Source organism: Papaver somniferum, chromosome 5 (assembly GCF_003573695.1).
Source record: "Papaver somniferum cultivar HN1 chromosome 5, ASM357369v1, whole genome shotgun sequence".
Classification (NCBI taxonomy): domain Eukaryota; kingdom Viridiplantae; phylum Streptophyta; class Magnoliopsida; order Ranunculales; family Papaveraceae; genus Papaver; species Papaver somniferum.
Genome location: NC_039362.1, coordinates 167,330,623 through 167,345,685, shown reverse-complemented (window position 1 = coordinate 167,345,685; position 15,063 = coordinate 167,330,623). Strand labels below are relative to the sequence as shown.

The 15,063-nt window shown below is 35.1% G+C and overlaps 1 protein-coding gene and 1 long non-coding RNA gene across 2 annotated transcripts; both read left to right on the top strand.

Moving 5' to 3' along the window:
* The first annotated feature begins 4,506 nt into the window (after positions 1–4,506).
* Positions 4,507–5,776, top strand: LOC113278089. The gene is made up of 4 exons (XR_003325286.1): positions 4,507–4,625; positions 4,702–4,861; positions 4,964–5,084; positions 5,324–5,776. It is a non-coding gene; the product is annotated as an uncharacterized LOC113278089 (long non-coding RNA).
* Positions 5,777–12,165: 6,389 nt separating this feature from the next.
* On the top strand, positions 12,166–13,177 carry LOC113283561 (protein MIZU-KUSSEI 1-like). The gene has a single exon (XM_026532865.1). It carries the CDS (start codon positions 12,268–12,270, stop codon positions 12,973–12,975), a length of 708 nt encoding a protein of 235 aa, XP_026388650.1. The 5' UTR covers positions 12,166–12,267; the 3' UTR covers positions 12,976–13,177.
* The last annotated feature ends 1,886 nt before the right edge of the window (positions 13,178–15,063 follow it).

Below are 15,063 nucleotides of genomic sequence, written 5' to 3'. Positions count from 1 at the left end.
TGTGAGAATTTAAACGAGACACAATTGGAATTAACCAATGTCGTCGACGATTCTCCCCCTGATCCTTAGGAGGGATGTCTCATCAATAGAACATCCAGTTCCGCATTACTCTACCTATCAAGGGAGCAACTGGGTGCAGAAAATAACAATAACATGCAACCCAGGAGATATAATTGATCAGGTTTTCTCTCTCGTTTACTGCCAGCTGGAATAGTTATAAGGATTTATATTTTCATGTAAAATCAACAGTAAACTTTAAACGACTTCTGTGACCTTAGACACTATCTTAATATCAGTACCAGTCCTGCCAAGACGACTGATAGAGATCAACAACAATGAACGTCATTTCAAATGCACGTATCGTGTCTGTCACAACGATAGAAGAGCTTTACCAGGCTCAAAGATGGCTCATTCAAACCAATCATTGTGCTACCGTCCCGTATTTCTCTACTTTTGGTGGCACGGAGTTTACCAGATTCTCAAACCTGGTAACTATTGTGATTCCCATATTCAAATATGCCTACCACAATTGTATTTTCTTTTTTATCCAAAGATAAGCTTATTTGCATAGGCACTGCTGCAAATTTCATTCACCAAATTCGTGATTTAGGTAATAGCTCAGGCGACAAGAAGACATGATATTAAATCTAAATATCATTTAAAGAAATGCGACACTGATTAACGCTCGACTTTTGTATATCTACGAGGCGCAATTAACATTTGCAACACTCGGTGTTGTTGACACAACATATACAAAGTGCAAATTAAGCAATAGATCCTTAAAGCTCGTCGATGCATATAATTGGCGCATATAATGCACGCCGTAAATCTAGCGGGAACACATAAGGGCGCAAAATATGTCGCTCTCCTTATTGCTCACCACAACATTTTATAGGTGAATGTATCTTCTCCAGAAAATTAAGCCGAACTATTTACCACAAAAATCAATAGTGAAAACAAGGAAGAAAACATTTCAAATGTAGTATATACGGTTCTAACACAATACCGACAAATCTCCAACTTCGTCTATTAGGGTCGACGAAATATTAATTTATTGAAGTTGAAAAATGAACACATTCTTTATCTTAAAAGAAATCGTCTCGATATCAACTGCAGGTCATTTCAAAAACCGCCGATAGAGACGGGCTAACCATGTTAACACAATGTCCATTTTTCATCGCATTCCGACCCTTAGGTGGAACGACTTTGAATTTCGAAAATTACTATAGGAAAGGAATATTAAAATTTTGTTATCCTCAGGATGCAACAATTCCTCGCTCTGCCAATATTAAAACCGTTAACACCACAAAAATCATTGGTGTACCAATAAAGGTAATTTTATTCTCTATGCTATCCAAAGGACGCGGAAAAACCTTCTGTTGTTGGCTAAAGAGTAAAATATCAAAACGCTACAAAAACTCAAATATTTGGTTGAATTCGAAAATCGAATAACATCACAAATATGAGTCGTTACTAATACGTACCTAATTTGGATATCTCTTCATATCCCATACTATTTTCTGTGCTCCAAATAGCACATATAAGACATGGTAAGATGTCCAACTTTTTCTTTAACAAGTCCTAATCAAAATAGGAAACAAAATTAGACATAAAAATTGTATGCATGAAACTACTTAGAAATAGTTAAATTAAATATGCAAAGTTTGAAGAGAGTTATCCTTTTCTGTATCGCCTGCTCCACGCCGACTGCCACACAACAATTGGTGATGATAACGTGTTGTAATAGTCGTGACTTCTATACCTTGAAGCCGAGGTAATGAACCATTAATAATGATTCATGGGCAATTAGAAATGTCGTTGAAACAGGCTAACTAATTAATGTTCACCTGTTAGCCAAATGTATAGCCACTTCTGAATATAAAGTGGGAAAGCAAAATGAGAACTTAGAGCAACTGCAGTGGACGATTAAGAGCAAATTTCTAGTCGAGTGGGCTGGCGTAGTGGGACGGACCATCGATCAAAATTTGATCAAAGAGTAAAACCCAGACCAAATTTGGTCGGCGATCAAGACCAAACCCAGATATAGTCGAGCGGTCGTATAGTTCACGCCCCACCACCAGGCGGTTATATAATCTACGTCCCACACCAGGCGTACGTAAAATCCCCGCACCACACCAGGCGTACGTAAAGTCTACGCTCCACATGGGGCGTACGTAAAGTCTATGCCCCCTTCTTTTTTTTTTTAAATTTTGTATGGGGCGGGCATTATACCCCCGCCCCATTCTTTGTTTTCCAAAATTTTTTTTGTGGGGGCGGGCTTTATACCTCCGCCCCACTTCTTTCTTTTTTTTTCTTTTTTTTTTTTAAGAATCTCCCCAATCAGGCGGACGTATATCCCACGCCCCACACCAGGCGAATATATAGTGTACGCTCGATCAAATTTATTCTTTCACCCGTAACGTCACACACCAGACTAAACTCAAATTTGATCGTTTGTTTTGGTCTTTGATCTTTGATTATGATCGTACCACTGTGGACGCTCTTAGTGCTATTCTAATTGGTATCTAGAACAATACAAGGAGACCCAATATATAGACTACAAGCTAAATGGAAGGGAGATAGTTTTCATTTCTTAATGAACTTAGTTTTTATTACATTACGATTAAAACCGTACAAGGGAGTACCCCTTATGGGATATTTATAGTAGTAACAATAAGGGATAGACATCACCCTTTTGAGATAACTATTCATGTATGAATGACACTTCATATACATGTGTCATTTGCACATAAATGTGGGCCCCGCGTGCTGGTGGTCATCCACAAATCAACCGCCTTATAACAAGAAAAAAAAAATGTAAGGAAACAAGATTCTCACATGTCATGGCGTGCGTCTCTGCCCTACAGTCTTCAAGACAAACAGAAAGTGGAACGTAAAATGGGTTATTTGTCCAAATATTCTTAAAACATGGTTTAAATGGACGAATAAAAATAAGTATGAGTGAAATTGACACCAAAAAAAATAGCAAGAATGAAACTGGATTCATCCTGACTTTAACTTAAAAAATAGCAAGGATGAAACTGGATGCATCCTGATGTAAACTAAAAATAAGAAAAAGTATTTGAAAATGGGTAGGATGAAACTGTTTACTTCCTGGCTATTTTTACATTTTTTTTCCATTTAAACAGTATTAAATCTAAGTGTCCTTTTCACCCAGGAACTGTTGATTTTGGTCTTTTTAACCAATTTTGTGAAAGCGGAAATTGGTATCAAAGCGTGCACGAACGCTAAAGAAGAAAAACTCGCACTACTATTGCATGATTAACTGACCAGGGACAACCCATAGATTATTATTCTCTATATAAAAATAGAGTTTTTTCGAGCAATGTGGTTAATCGGAGCTTCTGGTTGATTCTGGCCCCACCATTCTAAATTTCATCCAATAGAATTTCGAGAAAATCTTTTGGTCCCACAAAATATTATTTGCACAATCATATTCTATAAATTATTTACCTAAAGTTATAAAATTTAAATAATCTAAAAAAATTACCAAACAAACATAAAAAAAAAAAGATAACACTACCAAAAAAATAGAAATTTTTTTTTGTTAAAATTAACTATGAACTATTCATCGTGATTTCATCATAAAATTAAATCGATCACAAAAATTAAAAAAAAATGTCCAAAGTCCAGTGTCCAATTACACTTCTTATAACTTATAATAAAACTCACCTATTTACAATTCCAGACTACCGATAATTAAAACCCCTAATTTAAAAATTACAATTATCCGTCCAAATGATATGAAATTATCGAATTATTGATCAAATTTATATCAACAATAAAAAGAAGAATACCTGATCTCTGAATGGTTGTCGTTAGATAAGGGGATCTTCTTTCTCTGGGGCTTATAAAAGACTTTGTTTATCCTGTACAATTATAGAGAACGCAAAATCATTAAGAGGAAATCATGTTGATGGTGTTAGAACATAATAATCAAGCAAATAAGCAAACAAAAAAAATAGTAATAAGATTGCGGACAAAAAAATGATTCATGCCAATTTTTATGAATATTATGATTGCATAAAAATAACAAAAAAAAAATTCTTAATAATTTCGACCCATAAAAATATTAAAAGAAAATTAAGGAAATTTCTATTTTCGGAAGTGTAGAAGTTATTTTGGAAAAATAACTCAACAAATAAATGTAGCAATTCGAAATATAGTGGACATCCAAAAATATAATATATTGTTTTATGTTTTTGCATGTAAAAATGGCAAAAAATATTGGATCCATGATATTTACGGTAAAATACCTTTGGTAAAAAGTTAAAGGTAGACCCGTGATTTTCATAATCTAAACTTGTCAAAAATAACACAACAGGTAAATGCAGCAGGCCTTAAAAATAAAAATCCTATACTATATTTTTAGACATTTTATTATTTTTTATTTAAACAAAATCTTTTTATTGTGGATAATATATCTCTTTATATAAAGAATCGAGCATAATAAAATCCCATCGTTTAACGCGTTTCTCTCTTATACTGGTGTTTCGTTTTTTTTTTCCTTTTTCCTGATTCTGTTATCTGATCCCGTATGTTGTTGTTTTGTAGGTATCCCTAAACGTTGATCGGTATTGTAAATGCTTAATGTTATTTGAATGGTAAATCTCCTCACTTCAAATGTTCTTTGGCTTTCCTTTTCCCCTTTGTTAACCGATAGATAATGATTTCATGCAGAGTTCAAGGAAGGAGATAAATTTTTATAAAAAGTTTGTTTTGTAGATAAGATGGATGGCGACTTTAAAATCATAAGAAAAATCCTTTGGTGCACCACTGTAAGGGCAGTACGTGATCGTGATGAAATCATTTTTTAAAAATGTTGCAACCGCAATTTTTGGTCGGGATGGAATCGTTTTTATTTTCTAGCTTCGATTAAAAAAGAAGGTAATATCAACATCATAATTTTTATTCTTCGTTTTTTTTTTTTTTGGTATAACAGATACAACTTACGGGTTTAACAAGGATTTGGAAAAGATCTTGATTCGCTTATACTGGAAAATTTAGGACAAGGAAGTCAATTTCTTTAAATGAAGATCATCAGTCCATCGAGGAGAGAGAAAGTAAGTAATTAATAGTCAATTTTCTTTTTTTTCTAACTATATTGAACAAATAAATTTTTTTCTCTTTAACTATTTGTATTTATGTCGGAGTATATTTGTCCCTATATTTTCCCTGTAGTGGTATACTGGAAAAGGTAAGTGCCGAATGTTATACAGGAAAGCTGTCCCACTTGATATTTTTTTGTTAATTAACATTTTTACTTTGAGTTAGGGTCCTAAGTTAATTGTTCACTTTACAGATAACTGGCAAAGATAAGAATTTCAATTTTCAGATATATGGCAACTTCTGATTTGTTGAATGAGTTGTCTAAAGACGGATATAAAGCGGATCATGATCTAGAGTTGAAGATTTCGATGACCGTTCAATAGAGAAATAAAAGGAAATGCCTCGAAAAGTTTGCATCCTTCCATAGTTTTGTTAGCGTTTTTGTTCAATTTTCACTTAGTCACAGAACAATACAAAATCCGATCATAGTTAACGAAGGCAGCTTGAACAGTCAAACAAAAGCTAGAAGACATTTTTTCGGTTGTATTCCTATACTTTTACATGATTTGTGTTCATCTAATTCAAGTTTAATCTCAATGACAAAGTCGATTATGTATTTTTTATGTAAATGAAGTGTTATATATCATACGAAAGTAGCTTTTGTTGAGAAATCATCAAGCACATTCTTCTCAATTTAAGAAATAAGTTTTTCTCTGCATTTCAAAGCAAAAAATACCAAGCTTAAATACCTATCCAATACTTGATGTCTTCTAGATTTGTTTTTTTTTATGGCTTACTGTTTGTTAAACCACAGGTATGGAAGAAAATCAGTTTTTGAGAATTCTTTTAAGTACCATTAACGGAGGAGCTCAGGCAGTAATTACTACCCGGACATTTGTCCCTGAGAATGAGTTTATCAATGCAGTAATCACATCCTCATATGGAGATTTGGTAAGAAATAGATTCAAAAAATAGTACGTCGCTCATGCTTGTATTCTCTCTCTTCAAGATGACAAGATCAATGAAATAAATAAACGCATCGCAGCCCTGTTTCCAGGAGAAGGACGTGAATATCTGAGCAGGGATTATGTATCTTTTACTGCTAATAATTACACTGAAGCAGTGCAGTTGTATCATAAATAATTTCTAAACAAGATTGAAAATGCGTACATGCCGCCTCATGAATTAAAATTAAAAATTGGACTGCCAATTATTCTTGAGTAGACTAACCAGGGACCAAGACATTGCTGCGGGCACAAGGTTGATTATAACAGAGCTACTAGAACATGAAATTATTGCGGAAGTGTTAACAGGAGCTGTAGTCGGGGAAGAAGTGGTGATAGGAAAAAGTGTTATGAAATCAAAGGACACCGTACCACTAACTAGATGTCAGTTTTCAGTGAAAATTGCCTTTGCAATGCACACTAACAGATGCAAGGAACAAAGCTTACACAGTGTTGGGTTTTACTTGGAGATGAAAATCCGTCATACATTGGCTTTTCAAATACAGCTAAGGAACCACCAAAACAAAAATCACTATTATCAGAAAGAATAATTTACCAGATGGATACACCAAAACCATTGTCCATCAACACAATCCTGAAAATTTCGGGTCTATAGACCATATAGTTCTCCAAGCGGTGGCCTATGATGGGAATCATGAATAGAGGAAGGTTAGAATGATTTGGGTCCTTAATTAAAGTTTTGCTTTATGTTTAATTAGGAAAATGAGTTTTGCTTTTATTTTTCTTAGAAATAGATTTGTTTAGAAATCACAAACAATTCCAACTTTGTTATAGTTTCCCTTTTAGTAAATGTTATGGTTCCCTCTTACTAAATGTCATATTTAGCCTTCTTTTATTCATTTTTTTTCTTACACACTTAGACGCGTCGTTTCCAAACAATAACGCATCTCAGACGAACCTGCATTTCCCTGTTTTTTCAAGGACACACTTGCCTGCTTCTTTGACGAACCCGCATTTCCCTCATGTGCCTTCACAAACACATTCCTCCTGAGATTTGCTTCTCTATTTATATCTTCATCGTATACACAAAACAGAGCAAACGTTGGATTTATAGTAGGAAAAAAAGATGAAGACTACAAAGAAAAAAAAATTACACCATGTTATCCTGTATATATATAAACCAAATGTAAGCGATCTTTAACCCAAAAAAATTCACATGATGAAACTAGAAAATCTTCGTAGTATAAACAGGTACGAGTATCACTACCTACACGCGGTAATCAAAAACAACAGCAAAAAAATGGCAGAAAACAACAGCTTCACAAAAGAAAGAACACAGAAGACTTGCAAAACAATATGAAAAGGAAAAGTATACTTATCTCTACTTTGAAGAACTTCACGACCAGAAAAAAAAAAAAAAGACATACAAAGACGACAAAGAAACCATAGGCGGAAGGATGTGAATCTTCGATTTGATAAGAATGATATGGTTTTATTCAACCAACCAAAACAAGTTTAATAATCGGGAATACAACTAAGGAGCCATCAAAACCATAGATGACAAAGAATGTTTGCTATTTTCGATCAATTCTTTGTTGGTTAATGAATCACCAATATTAAAATTTTCCTATTATCAATAATTTAGGTCCTTTTTTGTTCATTTTATTTTCTTGCACATTTATTGGGATTACTATGATTTTGTGATATATAATATCTATATAAAAAGAGCGTTCAATATTCCACAAACAATAAACAGACCCGTGCATCGCACAGGTGACAAACTAGTTAGCTTAAAGATGCGGTTGTTGAAATTCCTTTTCCAAAATCAAACAAAAAGAGTTGTTGAATTTTCTTATTCCCACATATATTCCTTTCCGATCTGTTCATGGTATTGGTAGAGTGGTTGGTGCAGTGTAGGTTAGCAATTAGTGATGCGGGTGCCCACATACGCTTGCCTGACCCAGACGGTATATGCAAATTATGAGACGTCGGATAGTTTTCACACCCTTAAGCCACATTTGCGAAATCTTTGGACCACCACACCAGTATGATTATGAAATGCTATTAGATATATTTTTATAAGTTATAATGATTTCTTTTCTTTTCCGATTAACCAGAGTTTGTTTGGCTGTGAACTCTCTCTTTATTGGTAGTGGAATATCTTGGAATGGTACAAGCCCACGCCTGATTGAGATTTAATCATTGTTCACGCATGGATTGCGCGACGCAATCTACTTTCGATTACTAGCCTATGCTGCTTTTTTCTTTCCGATATATTCACTGAAGAAATATGAGCTTTTCCTGGAGTACTCAGAAGTTGGAACTTGGACCACTCCACTATGTACATGAGACAGACATTTGGATCTACCTTCAGAAAATAAGCTGGCTAGCTGACACTGCATAGTGGCAAAAATTTTGCTCTATATCAACCCGGAAATTTATTGGTAATACTATACAACAAAAATGGTTCTTTACCACATCCGACCACGGAAGAAGGGATAAAGACGCCCCACAATTGATAGCATAAAGACGGGCTACTTCACGTGGGGTGGTAAATAGAGACACGGTGCTCACATCAGACGGGGCAAGCCAAGGGCCAATGAGAGTGACAAAGGACTAAAGGTTTGGTTCTGGTCGATTTATACTCGGACACACAAGGACACCGACCATGACTCGTATCTATATGTGTGATCCATATATGTCATCCAATGACTCCAATACATTTATGAATCAAAACAATAACCGAGCTAACAAACAAAACATATTACACGTAATATACATGCATTGATTAAAGCTCGAACAAACATTCATGTAAAAAATCATTTTGTTCCCTCCTTATCAATATCTTTGGTCAGTTGGGTAGGGTGCTAATCTGCCTTTGCAGTCTTCTCTTGTTTGGCCTTTACAATTATTCTCGACCGATACTGTTATTTTACAGTCTGTAAACACTGTACTACAGCCCACATCCATTTTGTGTGCTTTCTACGCATGAAATTTTCGTGTGGCTAATTTGTGGTTCGTATTTTTTTGTCTCGAATTCTATATCGTAGAATCATAATTTAGGGTGATACCCATAACTTTTTGTGGCATATCGTTTTCTTTTTTTTTTTCATAGGAAAAAATTAGGCAAGCTTAAGAGGAGTATAAGCTGGAGTTAAGTGGCCAGAGCAAGGCCACTAATCCTACGATCAGAGTTCTTACATGCAAAGGCTAAATAAAAGATATCCGAATAGTGAAGTCTGTGGATAATTTTAAGGCCAGCTAAAACAAAAGAAATAACATTTATATTCGTTCTTCCATTTTTATCAAAACACTTCTACTCCTCTCATGGTAACTAAGATGGAATCTACCTTGAACTGCATTGTGGTAGAGTAATGTAAATCAGACTAGAGTTTTCATAGACTCAGCATGAATTTCAACATTGGTTTGTCGCATCTCCTTAGTTCAGGTGAAAGCTAGGTCTACTCCTCCCGTTGATCCTCTTTCCAGAGTATTCTGGATATCCTCTAGTCCCAATGGTGTTTCCTGCAAAATCTAGAGTAGCTTGTGTTGTAAACTAAAGAGGAGACTCTAGGTCCTGCAACGAACAAATATGTATGAAAATCCCAAAATCCTCTCTCTGATCAAAGGTGGTAGGATAATCGGGGTCAGTATCAACATACACAACTCCACTTCCTTCTCTAAAGAGAGCGGTATTGAGAATATGGTCATGCATATGATCAATTCCGTTATGAGAACACATGTGTTGTTTTATTCTGTCAGAGGTGTTCTTAGGATTTGGTTGGGTGTAATTGAAGATGAAATTAAAACCAGCCTTCCAGATGAACCAACATGAAATAACATGTATGCTACTAATGTAGTTGGGACTTCTGTTGGCTGGATCAAACCGGGAGTTTAGCCAATCTATGAAATTTGTAGTGGAATCAAATCCACTATGATTTGGACCAAATAGATGGTACCAGACAGAGATAGCAGCATGGCAGTTTAAGAAAAGATGAGTCATGGTTTCTTCTCCACTATTGCACAACTTGCAGATTGGATCAATATAATGAAGGATGTTGGCAGTTTTAGCATTTGTTGGGAGGATTCCATGAGCACATTTTCATCTTCTATAGGGCTTCCCAACTACTATTTTAGGCATTAGTACCATAAAGATTGTTCATCTTGGCTTTGTAGAGAGATTTGACGGAAAAAAATCCCTGAGTCAGTAAGCTTCCAGTAGATTTGGTCCTCCTCCCCATGGTTGACAACAATATCAATAATAGCTTGAGCATGCATTAGGCTGAAACAAGCATTTATGAGATGTGAATTCCATTCCTCATTGTACTTAAGCAGTTGTTTGACAGGCTGGAGATCTTCAGGACAATTTGCAGGTCTTGGTAGCAGAGTGTTAAGGTTGAAAACCTAAATATCATCCCATATACTGATTCGTCTCCCATTTCCAATCTTCCAGTAGCTATGGTTTTGTGGCATATTGTATAAGATAGAAAAAGGTCATGAAATAGTAATTATCCACTAATTTTTTATGATGCCAAGACCACCTTTAGTTGATTAGTATATAATATTAATGATTAATCAATCTCATTATAGGGAAGTGTATAATAGAAAGTATTTCTCAAAAACCCAAGTCTTATTTTCTTGTATTTGAATGATAAATTATGTTTAAGTTAAAAAAAAATCAGGATTTTATGACAGTTATAGAGTGAAGTTCGGCCGGACTGCTCATTGTACTTCATTGTAAAGGTACCGATGAACAGTTCGGTTGATAATTAAGCACCAAAATATTAATCAAACTTCGCTCTTTGAAGAATAATGCTAAGTTCGATTGTCCTATTTTTTCTCTCAATATGTCGAACATAAGTTCAGAAGTTACAGAGTTGATTTCGGTTGTCCTAAAAGGAAAAGGTTTATGATTAGTGAAATTTGGATCGATAGACAGGTGGTTAAAAAGAAAGTATCAGCTTACTACGGAAACTTGGCATTGAAGAAGTAGGTGCTTAGAAGTTTCGGGAGCCGAATTAAAAATTTAGACACATGCAGGTATGATGGGGGTATTCTGTAGAGGATGATGAAGGAGGGTAGTCTATCATTTAATGTCTTCTACGGGAAAAGATATATCTTTTAGTAGACAAAGTGATGTTTCATATTTTTTAGTAGATAACGGTGCAGTTATCGGGTGATGATACTAATGACAACTCGAAACTCATCAATACCAATTTTCTTATCAATTAAAACAAAAATAAATAAATATTATCTACAAATAATTTGAGATCGAAATTCTCAAGCACCTATTTATTTATTGATCAAGTAGAATTTAAATAAATAGCCAGTATTACTACAATACTGAAATAAAGTTATTGGGTGATGATACAACTAACGTGAGTTCGAAATTCGCCACTAACAGATTTGTTTTTAAAAAAGAGAGGAGATTTTATTATTTTGGGAAACGAAATAATCCATTTCCTTACGGGGTCAATTTTTTTATCGCTAACTAATAGTTATAAAGTAGGTCAACTAATAATGGGATGGAGGGAGTACAATTTAGGTCACATGACATGTTGATAAGTATTTTTGTCAATTAGTTGTGCGAGTTTGTTCGAGAACAACAAACGTAGTGAATGTCCGATTTCTAAGATTTTCAGCTGCACAGATTTATAGAAAAAAGAAAAACGTAAAATCTAATCACGACATTTATAATAAATATCCGGTGTTACTATAATACCGAAATAAAGTTATTCGGTGATGATACCACTAATCATTGACTGAGCTTGATACTTGCCACCACCAAATTTTTTAGGGATAAAAAAAACACTTAATGAAATAATTCCACAAACAATTGTGTGGTGTGTGGTTTGGGTTAGGGATTAGCCATTTGTATCCAGATCTAACAGAATGTTCAACGCACACGAGGACTGCATCGCCAAGAATGTCCACAAAGTTGGCACCATGAGTCCATGTAATATTCCCACGTCATTATACATTCATACTCCATATCACGCGCACTACCAACACACACTGACACACATAGGGTGCATCTAAATGAGGGCCTACATACCCCGTGGGTAGAATTAATCCAGAGTCCTCGTCCCACGTCCGAAAACCTCTTCCCTATTTAAACCGGTATTCCGTCTTCTTTCCCTCCCACAACCATTATACTTCCACTTCTACACACTCTCTCCCTCTCTCTCTCTCCTTCCTCTGTATACTCTTTTTCTCTCTAGAAACATCCATCATGAGGATGATAGATTTAGGAAACCAAAGAGGACCTCTGTATATTATTGATACCCCAACAGACATAGATTGTGGACGTGAAGTTAGATTCCGAAGATCATTTCGTTCGTTAGTTGAATGTATGGTTCCATGTTGTGGTTTTCAACCATCATCAACAACCGACTCATCTTCTTCGGATTCTGAATCATCATCTCATCACGGATCAACCGTAACCGGAACATTCTTTGGTTATCGGAAAGGACGAGTCAATTTTTGTCTTCAAGATGATTCTAAAAGTTCACCTCTGTTACTACTTGAATTTGCTGTTCCAACTTCTTATCTCGCGAAAGAAATGCAACACGGGTTACTTAGAATCACACTCGAGTGTGACCGAGTTAGAAGCAACTCGCAATCTAATAACTCTAGTAACTCAGCTCGTTCTTTGTTTTCAGTTCCGGCTTGGTCTATGTACTGTAACGGTCGTGAAGTCGGATTTGCTGTTAGACGACATATGACCGAGAGTGACGCAGCAGTGTTCAAACTCATGCAGTCTGTATCTGTTGGTGCCGGGGTGTTACCGGTCTCGCGGAAATCAGAAGATGGTGAACTTATGTACCTCAGGGCGAGTTTTGAACGAGTTACTGGATCGGTTGACTCTGAATCATTTCATATGATTAATCCCGGTGGGAGTTCTGGTCAAGAATTGAGTATATTCTTTCTTAGATCATGAATCAAATCTTAATAGACGGTTGCATTATAACTTGGGGCCACAAGTAGTATGAAGAGATGTAATTATAAAGACCTTGTGTGATATGTTAGTATAGATTTGAAAGTAGTTTATTTCCTTGTAGGATGCTTTTAACTGTTTGCAGTAATGTTGAATGTACATATTATGAGAAATTGATTTCGATGATGGACAGTTGGATGCAAAACCAGATCACACCTGTTACCTCCGTTTCAAAATAATAATAGACATATATAATTTTCCTAAAATACCTAAAACAGTTCAAAAAATCTTGAAATTTAAACCATATTAGTAAAACAAAGTTATGAAACTAGTAAAGAGTAACTAGCCAAAGTGATTTAGGGCAAAATGAGGAAATTCTTTTTTCTTTTAACTTTGATTTACATTTTTTTTCTTTTTCTTTTTTCTTTTTTGAAGATTAATAAAATGAGAGGTCAATATACCAAAAAAATAAAAAGAATAGCCAACTTAAAGTTATATTAATAGAGAGTGTACAAAATTGCATACACAAAAATTGAGGATCTTAGGATAGTATTAACAAAGCATATATGTATTCGGTGATGCAACAAACGAATAAAATATTTTTCAATAATTTGTTACCGCTTACCATCTCTTAACTATGCTTAAAAAGAAAAAGAAAAAAAATCTCTCGACTAGTTTAGACTTGGATCACTTTTACGAGATTATGGTTTTGATGCATATGGAAATAGTCCGCCTTTCTGTATAGGTTTTGCTAATGTGAGTAGTACGCCTAAGGAACGCCTGATACAGTGGGGTGACATAACATGTCACATTGCTAATATCTCACATCTAACTGAATATCATGGTTTGTGTGCTCCCTCCCTCGAAGGAGGTAAGAATTTAATTCCTGGATTTTGTAATAGCTAATAGTATTTATAGGTCACTAATTAACCACTGTACTAACCTATCAAATAAAAAGATTATAAATATTATACCTCGTTTAATTGGGGATCCTAAAAACAATTAGGAATCCTGCACTACAGGATAAAAAGGGGTCATGAAATAGCAAATATGGGTTATTCTTTATCCCATATTTTCTGAAATGGCTAAACTACTCCTAAATGATTAGTGTTAATGATTAGTTAAGTTAATTAGTTTGTTTAAGTTAAAATCAGATTAAGAGTTAAAATTTTGGGAAAAAAAAGGGTAGTGTTTTTGTTTGTTGAGAAGAAGAAGAGGAGTTTTTGTGGGGAAAATTAGGGTTTTTAGAAATGAGTGATTGTAGTGAAAGAAATGATGTTGGTGAAGCTTCAAATAACAAACACGATTGTGTTGAAGGTGAGATTGTCTCAACTATTGGATGTTTGATGAAGAGATGTTAATAGAGGAAGCCATGAATATTGGTACAAATGAAGGAACCAACCCTCAAAATGAGGAACCCCAAGCTCAAAATAATCAGGTAAACATCTTATACCCTTCGATTTGTGTGTTTGTTGCTTAAAGTGGTCAAATCATCCCCACCATGGAACAACTCAGTGTAAGGGTCGTCAGAGTCGGTGGGTGTATACCCAAACGAGTCTGTGAGGTCGTCAATATATTGACACTACTAATAACGACTCAAACCTCCAACTTTTCCAGGTTATGAAAAATCGTTAGGGTAGTGTGATACAGATTGACGACCCTTTTTAGCTAGGTCACCCAGAGTCGTTATGTTTTTTGGTTAACACATGAACGACTCTAAAACCAAAACTCCCTATAAAATGTAACACTTAGGGTCGTCATACTTGTAGTCATACGGTCTGGATCAGACCAGGACATACACAAAAAAGGAACATACACAAAAAAGGAACAAATCAGTTGAGTATTTCATGCTATCAGAACAAGGGTCGTCACCTTATTCTTTAAAACAGAAACGACTCTAATAGAAAACATGACGACACTAACAAATAATGTGACGACCCTATCAATATTTTGGACAGTGAGTATTTCTGTTTTGCAACTAGGGCCGTCAACTAAGAGTAACGACTCTAATCCAAACCATAAGAGTTCAATGATGACTCCAATATATATATTGACGATACTTCTAATTTTTAAGACGAGAGACTGTTCTTA

Bases quoted from the DNA above. Each gene is read 5' to 3' on its own strand.
- LOC113283561 (XM_026532865.1), top strand. From the start codon at position 12,268: ATGAGGATGATAGATTTAGGAAACCAAAGAGGACCTCTGTATATTATT.